The following is a 14,644-nucleotide window of genomic DNA, read 5'->3' as shown; positions in this document are numbered from 1 at the left end:
CTAACATTGAAGTTTGCGTAGATCAAACGCACACAGAGAATTGTTGGCAACAATCAAGCTCCGTAAAACTTGGTATTTTGGTCACATAATGAGAGGTAAAAAATATACCGTCCTACAACTGGTCATGTTTTTTTTAAAAGAATTTTGAAAGAGAGAAAGAAGACAAACGAATCACAATGGGAATATTTTCAAAAGTGGACTTGAAATTAAATTTAGTTTATTGCTTTACTTATTTCTAATTATTCTAGATTATCTAAACAAAAACCAGTTTTATTAAATGTAAAAATACAAAATATATTTTGAAATACTTTATTGTGCATTTTACTGATGAAATAGTTGGCCATACCTACCTTACCCTCGGCGTTGAAGTCTATTGTTTATTTACTACAAGTATTCAGTTGTTCAAACACAAAGTACTGTTGTGTGGGGCTATTGTATCTGGGCTCAGATCAAAGCCCTTATTTACCTGAACAAAATTCATACTTCCGTGTAACCATTTTCTAGCAAATATTATTATCTGACCGTGAAAAGATTTTAAAAGTTTGAATGTTAATGTTCTTCTTAGATATGCAACTATTTTACAACAAAGAAAATAGGAGTCAAGTAGTGAAAAAGTGTCTAAGTTATTGAAGAATTTAAAATTAGGAGCTAGGGTTCCGGTCAGGATGGCCTTGCGGGCTAACCCCGGTCGACCCTCGGCTCTTTGACACTCGGAAGATACATCGTTTGGGTAAATTGGGTACTTTATCTTCTTCTTGATGTAGGCCTTGTGGCCTGTTTTTACGAGGGATTAGCCTCCTGCCATAATTTTTACCCCATTTGGGGTAATTTACCTCGGTTCCCCGACTGCTGCTCTAAGGAGTATATCTGGCAAGAGTCTACGAGATAGAATAAGGAACAACAGGATAAGGGAAATATGCAAGATGGGAGATGTCGTTAGGTGGGGAAGGTAATGAGGAAGACGATGGTATGCGCGAAGATGGTAGACGATGGTAATGAGGAAGACGATGGTATGGTATAATAAAAATATTTAATTTGTTTTCCAAAATTTTCAATTTGATTTGTTAACACGTGACTGGCAACTAGGAGATATCTGGTAGATTGCGATCTTGGCTAAGATGCCGACTAGGAGTTATCTCCTACTGTGTTGACTTGCTGTATTCCTGCAGCTACCCATCTAGCTGCTAGTATAGCGGTGCTAATATGGACAGGTCATGGGAAGAGAACACAATGCTGGCTTACATCAACACAAAATTTATTGATAAATTAACAAATATAAAAAAAATATATTCAAAATCAAGAAGTAAAATAATATTTTTTAAGAATTGTCTTTTTAGACCAGAATTCTGAAAATTGGCAGTCAACGTGTTTTTCATCCAATTTAATTAGTAAGGCATCCAATTTGGTTTGTAAAATGTCTAATTTGAAGTGAATAGCCTGTATACGAACAACTCACCCAAAGCTTGTGTGCATTCACATTCTCCGGGGAGGGGTGGTGCATGGGGCACTCTGCTAGCGAGGACAGGGTCCCGCAGTAATACAATCAATTCTTGTTTCTACTTACCATATAGCAGTTTGGTAATGGTGGGTTTCCTTTCCTTTAGAAATAAAATAAGAAAAACCATTTTTGCTCATGCTCATGCCACATTTTAAAAATGAATAAAACACAAAATTTGGTATTACAATTTTTAATACAATTAAAATAGAAAATTACAAGATTATATTTTAGTACATATATGTTTATCTCTACTTCTCTAATGTTACATTTTTACAATTTTGTTTTACAAATAATCTATTTTTACATACAAGTTATTTATTTTGTTTGCGGACATTTTTTACAAAATTTTACTATTTTATTATATAAATAAGAACATAACTGTTACAGACGCACCAGCATAGTCCAAAGATGATGGCAAAAAATACTGCCATTCCTCTCTCGAAAGGACCTTTTCAGTATTAAAATTATAGCAGACATAACTTCAATAAAACCCCCAATACAAGATCTCTCCCCATTAGACCGGTAGTATCCTCGTGTACTTCCCCATCATTTAAATTAGGTTCTTTCGTCACCAAAGTCGTAAATAACTTAAATATTTTTCAGCCTAAATTTACAATCAAAAACTCGTTTGAACTAATTGACATTCTTAAAGACATGGTTATTCCCAATAATGCGAAATTGATATCCTTCGATGTAGTAAATCTATTCACTAATGTTAATGTACTCGAGTCAAAAACAATAATAAAAGATATTTTAAATTCTTCGGATTTACCCAAAGCCATGTCAAATGATTTAAGCCGCCTGTTCAATATTTGTTTGAATCAAAATTATTTCCAATTTAATGATAAATACTATAATCAGACCGAAGGTCTGGCAATGGGCGCTCCAACGAGTCCCCGAGTTGCAGATATATTCATGGATAATATCGAATCCCAAATTTTCACATCGAATAATAATTTAATTAAAAATATAATTTTATGGAAAAGGTATGTAGATGATATTTTTTGTATATGGACAGGGACAGAACGTCAATTAACCTCATTTCTTAACTTCATAAATACGTTCAATGAAAAAATTAAATTCACGTTAGAAAGTCAAAAAGATAATAAATTAAATTTTCTAGATTTGACTTTAATGATCAATAATCATCGTATAGATTTTAATATATTTCGTAAGCCTACGTATACGGATACTGTCATTGATAATTGGTCTAATCACCCAATTTCTCATAAACATTCCGCTTTTCATTCAATGTTACATCGTTTAGTAAATGTTCCTTTATCGAAACTAGATTTTGATATAGAATTAGATACAATTAAACAAATTGCAATTAATAATGGATACACAACAGAATTAATCGATACTCTTTTAAATAGAAAATTGAAACAAAAATCAGTGAAACAATTTTTATATCCCTGTATAAATAATGATAAAAAACAGAATACTAGTAACAAATGGAGAAGAATCCTATTTGTAAATAATATGTCTAACAAAGTATCAAAATATTTTCCAAATCACATTAAGCCTGCATTTTATACTAACAATAATATGGGTAAAATCTTATTAAATAATAAAGATAGAAATGACATATTAAATAATTGGGGAGTATATCAATTACAGTGTGATAACTGTACGTCGGTATACGTCGGTAAAACGACACGAAATTTCAATACTCGGATAAAGGAACTGTTGCGGACGTCTGGCCCTGAGCCATTAATGTTAAGAATAAAATAAGCGTCTATAATAGTAATAAAATGTATAAATTAAAATAAGCCTGTATCCTCTAGTATGTAAGCTCATACATGTAATTTGATGTAGTCCGTACGAGGCAAATTGGTCGACTGAGCTCCGCTCGCCCGGAAGGGAAGGCGGGGAGCGGGGAGCGCGGTCGCCAGCAGAGAGGGGCCCGTACGGACAAAGCTCGGATAACGGTATAGTCCCGTTATCCGAGCAACGGTACTTTACCGTTATACAGCGCCGTGAAGCGCCGACACGGCATAAAACCGTGCCGGCTATAGAAACCTAAATTTTGAATAAATCAGTGTGTAAAAACCGAATTGGTCTTTTTATATTTCTCCATTCGCCGCTCCTTCGCCTCAAGAATTCGCCGCTGGACTTCGCTTGACTCGCCGTCTCATTGCACCAACAACGGACCGTTGGAAAGCCTTTCTCAAGGCTAGTGAGTACGCTTCAACACACGAGTCAGTGCGATCTCCTTGTGATCCTGCTCTCCGTACCTCAGTCTGGTATCCATTAGACCGATACCCAAGTCGGAGGCCCTTTTCAGGGCCAGTGGATATTGTTCGGCTACGCCGACCGGACTGAGCTGCGGTGAGTCTCTGCCCCTTACAACGGCAGAGCCATAGCTGTGCTACAGACGACGGGCCCCCCAGTGGCATAGCGAGAGTTACGTCAGTAACAGGAACACATAAGATGCTTAAATAATAATATTTTTCTGAATTTGCAAATCATTTGATAGAGTCCAATCACGAATTTAATTAAGAAACAGGGGTAAAAATACTACACACAAATGATAAAGGGTTAAAATTAAATAATATGGAAATGTTTCACATTAGAAAATCCATTAAAAATAACATCCAATTAATAAATAACCAAATAAATTTTCCATACAGCCCTTTATTCGACGTAACATCGAACCGATCAGCTCCTAACTCAACTCCTCCCACTTCCCAGAACCTACCCCCTTCTCTTTGAATCCTAATATAGTTTCCAACCTGCGTATATTTATATTACATTTTTTACTTTATTATTTAGTTTCCCAAAAGCATGGTGGGACTAACAACTCGCTCTGCATGTTTTGCATGTGTAGTGATAGTGTATGTGAATAGTGGCTGGCGGGCGGGTTTATATAGAGCCCCCTTTTGTTGAATAAATCAGAGAGACACAAAGGAGAGTCGCCACTAACCGCCGAGCTGTACGGACCTGCTTCTCGCACTCCGCTCCGCCAAGCTGCCCGACCACCTTGCTGCACTACGACGAGACCCGCTACCACTTGCCGCTCTCCTGCCGCTACCGAGCCACCACTAACCGCTCAACCACCGTGGAGGAGGACTCGGCGGGCCCCCGCCGAGAACACTTCTTTTGCGTCCTTCCGGACGGAAGGAAACAAATCTTACCAGTAGAGTTCTACGAACTCTACCAACTCTTGACGAAGGACACACAGGACGAGGATGCCCCCATACTAGGGATCACACACGACGGTGATCCTATGCTTGCGGGTGCGGAGGTATGGAGGCCCGCACAAAAACCTACGGCTTCTAAGAGGAGCCGACCGCCAACTCCCCCGATGGAAACAGGCAACCGTCTCGGGGAGCTCCCCGAGGTCGGAGATGCTCCGGGAGTAAGTCCTCCTCCGAAACGCCCCGCACACCGCCCTGCGACCCCCCCCGCAACGACCACCGGACCCAGCCACGCCGCCAAGACGCGGCATACGAAAATCCCGCCCGTCGTCATCTCGATGGGCGAGATGACGCACCTTCAAGTGACCTCCATCATCTCGGGGGTCACGAAGGCTTTCTCATTGAAATACGGACGGCGAGGCACCGCCCGTATACAGCTGCAAATCTTAGAGGACCATAGGAGGGTAAAAGAAGAATTCAAGGTGAGGCGCCTCGAATTCCACACGTTCGCGACGGAGGAGCAGCGAACGAAGAAGGCCGTCCTCCGCAGACTGCCCAAGCTCCCGCCCGCCGAGATCGAAGAGGATCTCAAGACCCAGGGCTACGCCGTCAAGGTGACGGAAATGCGCACCAAGGGAGAGACCCCCCTGTTTCTCGCACAGTTCGCGGCCGAGACGGACATGGGAAGGATGACAGCGTCTATGAAGACCGTGTGCCACTGCATCGTTGAGATGCAAAAGTACCGGTCCTCGCACCTCACACACGGCACGCAATGCTACCGGTGCCTTTCATGCAGAGAATGGACATTGACATTTTGGTGTATTTTCCTGCAGAGCATGGACAACCACAGGAGGGTCAAGGAGGAATTCGAGGCGAGGCGCCTCGAATTCCACACGTTTGCAACAGAGGAACAGAGGACGAAAAAGGACGTCCTACACGGACTCCCCAAGCTGCTGCCTGCTGAAATCGAGATCCTAGTGGAAACTAGGAAATTCTATGAGACACTCCCGACACACCCAAATCCTCTAATTAACACACTCGGACAATACAACTCAGACAACCCCCGTTTCCACATATACGATTACAAGCACAGGCTGCCGAAACACTATCTAATGTTCGGCACAAGACCCCCAGACTGATCGACAAGCAGCAGCGGCAGATCGCCTCCTCGCTGTAGCTGACGTACATATAGAATAGATAAATAATAATAAAATAGATTTAATAGCCTAGGGACCTCGGTATGTGTTAGCAATGTACTGCCCCCTCAATAAAGACTGTAATGTGTCTCCTTCGGGGGTGGTCTTTGCCCATACCGAGGAACAAAATAGCTCAGGCTAGTTTTAAGGTAAATGTAAAAATGATCGTGTTACGATTTGTATACTGCTCTGTGGTCCGCGCTCCCTCTACGCCGTGATTGGTGAACATACCCCCCTCTGCGATTGGTCGGGCGACGCTGCGGTAAGGCACCCAGAGACAGTATATACAGGGCACCATTTTGGTAAATAAAACAGATTTCTCAACCAATATTAAACCCGAACCACTGCACATTGAAAATAAAGGATTCAGACTCAATCTCTTAGAACAATTAGAAATTATGAATAACCCCCATAAAATACTTAGTAACGAACAATTAAACACATTCAATTCACCTTTACTTAATATTTTCAAAATAATAAACAACAAAATTATCTGGTTAAATATAATTTTGTGTATATGTGTGTGTATGTATGTGTGGGTGTGTGTGTGTGTGTGTATATATATATATATATATATATAGCACGCACGGAATGGGACGAGCGGATACGGGAAGACCACAAAGTTAGATGGTACAATTGGGTCGCGCAAATCAAAGGGCTGAATTGCGCGATACCCAGATGGTCGGTCGTCGACCGACGAAACCGTAGACAATTGCATCTGTTCAGCGACGCATCCGAAACGGCGTACTGCGCGGTGGCATATATAACCGAATGCACCAATGAGGGGCACAAGACTACCTTTATAAGTAGTAAGTGCAAAGTGACACCACTGAAGGTGGTGTCCATTCCACGGCTCGAGCTACAGGGCGCGCTCATGGCGGCCACCATCAGGCGCGAGACCCAGTGCGCCGTGCAAAAGACATATTACTGGACTGATTCCACGACAGTCCTATGCTGGATAAGGTCGGAGCCGCGAAGATTTTCCACTTTTGTGGCGAATAGGCTCGGGGAGATCGATGAGCTAACGAATGCCACGGAGTGGAGATGGGTACCGACCAAATTAAACCCGGCGGACATCGGCACAAGGGACGGTCCGCCCATCGACTGGCATTCCTGACTCAGGATGAGGATGAGGCCTCGGGAAAAGGAATCGACACCCACACCCGACGACAAGGTATTGGAAAAGAAGGCGGACGTCCTGATGATGTCCGTCACGGCAAACGAGGCACTGCCGATGCCTCAAAGGTTTTCATCATGGGGTCAGCTGATCCGAGCGACGGTATGGATGCTGCGCTTTATAAAGAAGAGCTGCCGACAAGAAGACGTCCGCGAAGTGGGCGAACTGACGGCCGAGGAGCTAGAGAATGCTGAGCTCCGTTGGGTACGGCAGTCGCAAGCAGACGCATTCGGCAAAGACAAAGATAGCCTGGCACGACTATCTTTGTATAGATATAGATAAAGACGAACGCGGCGTCGTAAAGATGGGAACACGTCTCCAAAATATTGAAGCCGAAGAAGGCCAGAGGATGCCAATAACTTTAGACGGCACCCACCACTACACGAAACTCCTCTTGGAGGATTTCCACAAGCGGGCCGGGCACCAGGGAGAGTCGATAATCACATGCGAGCGTTCTCACATTGCTTGACTATTTCGGTCCCATGTGGGTGACGATTGGGTGGCGCCGTGAGAAGAGATATGGAGTACTTGTAACGGACCAGATGAAACGAGGTCCACAAAAGGACCACATTTGTAATATAGATAGATAATTATTATAAATGTACCGATTTGTAAGCGAGACGCTGTTCCTAAATAAATGATTTGCATTGCCACAGAGGAACAGCCCTCGCAATAAACATGTTAAGAACATAGTTTTTAAGATAGATATAGAGAGTATTTATATTTGTATGGGATATAATACGGAGCGACTCCGCCGAGCAGCCGTCTCCATATTGAAACCCGCCAGACTGAGCGGGGAAAGGGGGTGTGGCTCCCACTACTTACGCTGTGGCCAACGGGAACCCAGCAGAAAAGTGGTGGGGGCCGCGCACGTAGGCAATAGGGGGACTAGCCCGGCGGATTAGCTCCGTATGGATATAGAGCGGTTAGTGCGTTCTGTAAAGGTAGCACTAACCACCGTGTTGCGGGAACAAGCCCCGAGAGAAGAGGCTCTGCAGACAGCGTTAGCCGAAGCGGAATTCTCAGTGAACGGCTGTTCACTGAGTCACGTGTCCATGGACCCGAAGGATGAGACCCGTTGACGCCGAACCATTTTTTGATCGGGTATGCGGGCGAGCGCACTCATCTCGCCTTCTACCCAAAGGACGCCGAGGCGGTGCACTTGAGCAGTGGAGAATAGCCCAGGAGCTGGCGGACAGATTTTGGCAACGCTGGGCGAGTTTCTCCCTACCATGGTCCAGAAGCAATAGTATTGGAATAAATATATAGAATTAGGTAATAAATGGCCACGAAGGAACAGCCCTCGTGTTAGGCATTAGTTCATTATGTATGTATTCGCTATGTAAAATACTTGAAAACATAACAAGCGTCTTCTGCGTCCCTTCGAATAGGATGAAACAAATTCTACCCGAGGAGTTCTACGAACTCTATAAATATCTGACGAGGGACCCCCAGGACGAGGAAGCCCCCATGCTGGGGATAACCCACGAGGGAGATCCCTCGCTCACAGGTGCGGAGACATGGAGGCTCGCACCGAGACCTACTGCTTCGAAGAAGAGCAGACCAGTTGTAATGGACCAGTTGAAAGCATGGCCCGTAAAAGGACCGCATTTATAATAAATATTAGAAATATCGAATATTGTAAATGCATAAGAGCGAGGGGCTGTTTCTCTAATAAAGGATTTTGTTTGCCACAAAGGAACAGCCCTCGCGTTAGGCATAAATTTATTTGTAACCATAGAAATTATATTGTAAATGTAATGCAAAACATGAGCGGGGAAAGGGGGCGTGGCTCCCACTACAGGCTGGGGCCAATGGAAACCCAGTGGAAAGTGGTGAGGGTCACGCGCGTGGGCAATAGGGGGACCAGCTCGGCAAATTAGCTTCGTACGCATATCAATATGTGTGATTTTTTAAATAAACCATTTTGACGCACGCGACGCTATGCTGCCCGACCGCCTTACCGCAATCACGCCGCTACCCGGAAAGTTTGGAAAACCGCCGCGCGCTACATTCCGTGTTACCTTCGCGTGTGAAATTCCAAGTGACATTGACACTCAATCATTGTTAACCGGGACCTAGTATCGTCTCTCTGAGCAACAGACTAGAGCGCCTCCTGAAAGACGAGTAAGGATCTCGACTCCCGACACTCGGAGAGTCGCGCAGGCCGCGATAACAGTGATTCGTAAATTGTGATAGACACTACAGTGCATCACCAAGACCTCCAGCCGCTCGGTGAGTTAACTTTATTTGACTTGTTTCGATTGGCTCAGGTATTTTTCAATAAAACAAGAGCATAGGAATCCTCCTCCCCATGTAGGGCGCCTCACGTCATCCACAATGCCCCCCCCCTAACTCGACCGCCATGACAGTCCGACCGAGTACGAGTCGGACTTAGATGACTTCCTAGGTGCCCGTGAGCACCGCGATCTCTCCCCTAAGGAGAAAACCCATCTTATCAACCTATGCCTACAAAGGCATAGAGAGGAGAAGAGGCGGAAAACGGACTCCGCCTCCTCTTCAGAATACTCGTCGGACGAAAGTTCGTCCGACGAGGTCCGTACTCCGACGAACTCGCCGACGCGCCGACGTCGCGCACCATCCCCCGTCGCCTCTGCCTCCACCTCGATGGAATGGGTCACCATTCAGTCCAGAAAGAGGAACCGTCCCTCTCCGCCCGCCTCACCCAAGAAGGCGAAATCTCCACCCCCAAAACGGGACCGCGCTAGCCCCGCGTCCCCGCGACCGATCACCCCCGCGACCGTACCGACCACCCCCGCACCGACCACCCCCGCACCGACCATTCCCGCACCGACCACCCCCGCACCGATCTACCCCGCGCCCGCGCCCGTACCGACAATGCGATCTAACTCTCCCGCGACGGCTTCACAAATAGATTCGGCAATCCCCGATCCGACCCCCGTGCCCTCGCGAATTCCCCCCATTGTCCTCCACAAAAAGGACAACTGGAGCGCCCTCTCAAAAAACATGGAGACCCGTGGAATTGATTTCACGGCGAAAAACAGGGGCGAAACCCTCTGGGTCTTCGTGAAGACACCGCGAGACCATTATAAGGTCACAAAGATGCTGATGGACCAGAAAGTGGACCATCACTCTTTCCGTCTTCCCGGCGAAAAGCCGCTGAAGATCGTCCTGCGCGGAATACCCGAAACGGTAGAAGCGCAGGACGTAGCAAACGAATTGGCCTCAAAGCACGAGGTCATATCCGTACACCGGATGAGAACGGGCGGCAACCGCAAGCCGATCCCACTCATGCTTGTGAACCTGAGGCACACCGATGCCTCCAAAAAGATCTTCACACAATCCTGCATCTCAGGATCACAGTTGAGAGATTACGCTCCCGCCCTCGCATGGGCCAATGCTTCAAGTGCCAAACTTACAGGCACTCAGCGTCGTGCTGCAACGCCCAGCCGCGCCGCGCAAAATGCGGAGCCGGTCACGCTTCCGCCGCATGCAAGAAACCGCGCGAAACGCCGGTGAAATGCGCCCTGTGCGACGGCCCGCACACAGCAAATTACAAAGGCTACCCCGCCAAACCCACCCCAAAACCGGCTCAGCGGCGTGAACACCCCCAAACACGCGGCCAAACTCACACCACCACCCGACCTACCACCACCCACACCACCCACACCACCCCCAGACCCACCCAACCCTCAGGGACCTGCGCCCCCAACTCCCGCGCCAGCAAACCCCGCATCCGCCGACGCACGCACTGCCCGTCACCCCGCCCCCCCTCCACTGGAGGCGCTCACAGCTGCAGCGCAACAGCTAGCGACCTTCATGGCTTCAGCATATGAGATGGTGAACCACATTAACGCGCTAATCACGGCGTTCTGGAACGGTCAAGTGCTAACGGTCAAGTGAAGGCCCGTAAGACAGAAATCACCAAATTTCTGTCCGAGTAAAACCTAGACGTCCTGCTCATAAACGAATCATGGCTCAAACCCAGCGACAAAATTAGCTTTCCCAACTACATCACGTATCGTACCGATCGCACGCACACCCGAGGAGGTGGCGCCGCGATAATAATAAAGAATTCCATCGACCATTGCCACTTCGACTCCGCGACTAACGACAATATTGAAACCACCGCGGTCGTCATAAGTACAAAAAACTCCGGACCACTGAAACTCGTAGCCGCCTACAGCGCGCCAAAAAGGCACCTCATTCGCGGAGGACCTGGACAAAGTGTTCACCGTTGACACTCCTCGCAGGACACCTGAATGCTAAGCACGCCTCCTGGCACAGTAGATACAGCAAATAGACTCAGCAAATATTTTTAGAAGAAAAGCGTTTATATTAGAATAGCTAGAAATATATTAAAATAGCCTGTATCCTAGTATGTAAGCTCATACATTGTAACGGACCAGATGAAAATGAGGTCCACAAAAGGACCACATTTGTAAAATAGTTGGATATTGTTATAAATGTACCCGACTTGTAAGCGAGAGGTTGTTCCTAAATAAATGATTTGTATTGCCACAGAGGAACAGCCCTCGCCATAGACATGATTTAGTTTTTAAGATAGATATAGAGACTATTTATATTTGTATGGGATATAATACGGAGCGACTCCGTCCGAGCAGCCGTCCCCATATTGAAACCCGCCAGACTGAGCGGGGAAAGGGGGCGTGGCTCCCACTACTTACGCTGGGGCCAACGGGAACCCAGCAGAAAAGTGGTGGAGGCCACGCACGTAGGCAATAGGGGGACCAGCCCGGCGGATTAGCTCCGTATGGATATAAATATGTGTGACATTTTAAAATAAATCATTCCATCCTGGACGACCGAACTTGGTGTTATTATAACTCCGCTCGCTCTACCCTTCGCTACTCTACCGGATTCTCCCCCTGGACTTGACCATTGCCACGACCACGGACTACGAACCAGTATACACCTCGACCTACGCATCGGAACCGGATTTGAGAGAATATTATTTGTAAATATTCTCACCTTTCGCCGCAGGACTTCAGAACTTCTGGGATTTACGCCCCCAGAAGTGAAGCGCTGCAGAAGACACACCGCACCTATCTACAGTTCAAAGTGTGAGGTTTGGCGCCCCACATACATGTTTTATGTAATTTGATGTGTTCCGTACGGGGCAAATGCGTCGACTGAGCTCCGCTCGCCCGGAAGGGAAAACGGGGAGCGGGGAGCGCGGTCACCCGCGGAGAGGGGCCCGTACGGACAAAGTCTCGGATAACGGTATAGTCCCGTTATCCGAGTAACAGTACTTTACCGTTAAACAGCGCCGTGAAGCGCCGACACGGTATAAAACCGTGCCAGCTGTAGAATCCAAATTTATTCAATAAATCAGTGTGAAAAACAACTCGGTCTTTGTATTTCTCCATTCCTGTCGCTCCTTCGCCTCGATAATTCGCCGCTGGACTTCGCCTGACTCGCGTCTCACTGCACCAACAATGGACCATTGGAAAGCCTTTCTCAAGGCTAGTGAGTACGCTTGAACACACGAGTCAGTGCGATCTCCCTGTGACCCTGCTCTCCGTACCTCAGTCTGGTATCCATTAGACCGATACCCAAGTCGGAAGACCTTTTCAGGGCCAGTGGATATTGTTCGGCTGACCGACCGGACTGGGCTGCGGTGAGCCTCTGCCCCGTACAACGGCAGAGCCATAGCTGTGCTACAGGCGACAGGCCCCCCAATGGCATAGCGCGAGTAACGTCGGTTACATTTGGTCCTTCGAGTCGGATTTGGACCCCCGTCTACAGCTACGATGCCGGTTTCCTTGCGATCGGGTCGCAACGCCGGCATGGATCCCGAGGACCGCGAAGAGGACGCAGCCTCCGTCTCATCCACACACACCGTCACGGACGCTGAGCTGCGCCGCAAGCTGGACGAGATGGCCGAGCACAACTGGAGGCAGCAGGAACAGAACGCTGAGCTGCGGGAGATAATCGACCGGGTGCAAGCAGCGAACGCAGCATCACTTGGAGGGGTCTCTGCTACGGGGAACACAGCGCATCCTTCCCGTGGCGAGCTTAGGCCGGAGGCCTCCGGCTCAGCTCTTCGAGAACCGGCGGACGCGCCGGTTAGAGAGGCGCCCCCCACACACTCGCCGAGGCCAAAGGTTCACGGCCCGGCAACAGGAGCGCCGGACGAGTACGCGGATAGCGGCCCGGTGCGAGCGTACGAGCATCACCCGGAGGAGTCCGGTAGACACGGAGAGCAGGAGCGCTCCGCAAGGCGTCCCTACTTCAACAGCGACAACCAATGGAGAGAACCGGGAGAGCGTGACCCGGTTCGAGAATGGGTGGATGACGCCCCCTCATTCTTCTCACCACCCAGGACGAATCGAGGCGGTCCGGTGCCAGCTGCAGCGCCCGGGCGAACCGATTCCTCCCCCTGGACCGGGGAAAGGGCATCGACCAGGTGGTCGGGCCAGCCGCCGGAACTACCTAAGTTCGCCGGCCAGCCACAGGAGTGGCGGACGTTCAAGGCGTCGTACGACCAGTCGACAGAACGATGGGGCATCGGAGATGCGGACAATATCAGACGGCTGGCTCGCGCCTTGGAGGGACGCGCTTGTCGAATATGGGGGTATAGCAGGAGCCCCGCAACGTTCCCGAGATAATTCGGAAGCTCGAAGAGAACTTTGGGAGCCCATCATTGATCATCGCCGGAATCTTCAAGGAAGCAAGGCTCCTGCGTCGTCTAACGGAGCATGCGACCGTGGAAGCAGTAATGGACTTTGCAGTGGCAATCCAAAACGTTATAACCACGGTGGAAGGCCTGGACTCTTATTATCTTGCCAATCCCCAGCTGCTGAGCGAGATGGTAGCGAAATTGCCCCCCTTCCTGAAATGGGATTGGTTCAGACATCGCGTCGGAGGCCCGAAGAGGGCCAATATCTACGACCTGGTAGGATGGCTCCAAGAGATAACAGCGGTGGTGCCGTCGTCGGGGGGCTTGAGTGCGTTAGCCCCGAAATACCAGGGAGAAACAATCAAAGGAACCGACGGCCGCGAGAAACCGACGGGAGCGAGAGATAAACGACATGTACTTGTGTGTACGATAGAAAAGTGCTTATGCTGCAACGGAACACACAAACTCTCGAGAAATTCAAACGCAGGCCATAAATCTAATCGCTGTAAGGCGGCCAAGTGCGACATGTGCGGCAGCAACCATCACCGGTTGCTGCACAGAGAATGGGAAGAAAACGATCCAAACACTGGAGGAGAGCACGTGCTCTTGTCACACGCCGTGGAAGTGCCGATCACCTTCAAGGTGGTACCAGTAATCTTGAAGGGACCACGCGGCCAAGCGTCCATCCAAGTTGGCAGCGTGGCTTGAAGAAAAAAGCGCGGTGGTGCCGTCGTCAGGGGGCTTTAGCGCACTAACCCCGAACGTTAAGTACCAGCGAGAGGAACGTACCGACGGCTGCGAGAAACCGGCGGGCGCGAGGGACAAGAGACATGCGCTTGTGTGTGCAGTGGAAAAGTGGTCAAACACTCGGGTTGCGAGAGACTTAAGAGAAAGACAGCGAGCGACAGGCTAGCGCTTGGCTAAACAACGCAATATGCTATGTGTGCTTGGACGCAGGCCATAAGTCCAAACGCGGCCAAGTGCGATATGTGCGGTGGCCACCATCAC

The 14,644-nt window shown here is 48.2% G+C and overlaps 1 protein-coding gene across 1 annotated transcript; it reads left to right on the top strand.

Moving 5' to 3' along the window:
- Window positions 1-1,685: 1,685 nt before the first annotated feature.
- On the top strand, window positions 1,686-6,374 carry LOC148307227 (uncharacterized). The gene has a single exon (XM_088263790.1). It carries the CDS (start codon window positions 4,728-4,730, stop codon window positions 5,775-5,777), a length of 1,050 nt encoding a protein of 349 aa, XP_088119916.1. The 5' UTR covers window positions 1,686-4,727; the 3' UTR covers window positions 5,778-6,374.
- Window positions 6,375-14,644: the final 8,270 nt, after the last annotated feature.

Source organism: Brachycentrus maculatus, unplaced genomic scaffold, assembly GCF_059751285.1.
Source record: "Brachycentrus maculatus isolate JH-2025_06_01 unplaced genomic scaffold, ASM5975128v1 h1tg000203l, whole genome shotgun sequence".
NCBI classification, from domain to species: domain Eukaryota; kingdom Metazoa; phylum Arthropoda; class Insecta; order Trichoptera; family Brachycentridae; genus Brachycentrus; species Brachycentrus maculatus.
Note: the sequence above shows the minus strand (reverse complement) of the source record. Positions and strands in the feature narration are given on the sequence as shown.

What these genes read in the sequence shown, in the direction of transcription:
- LOC148307227 (XM_088263790.1), top strand. Translation starts at nt 4,728, where the DNA reads ATGCTTGCGGGTGCGGAGGTATGGAGGCCCGCACAAAAACCTACGGCT.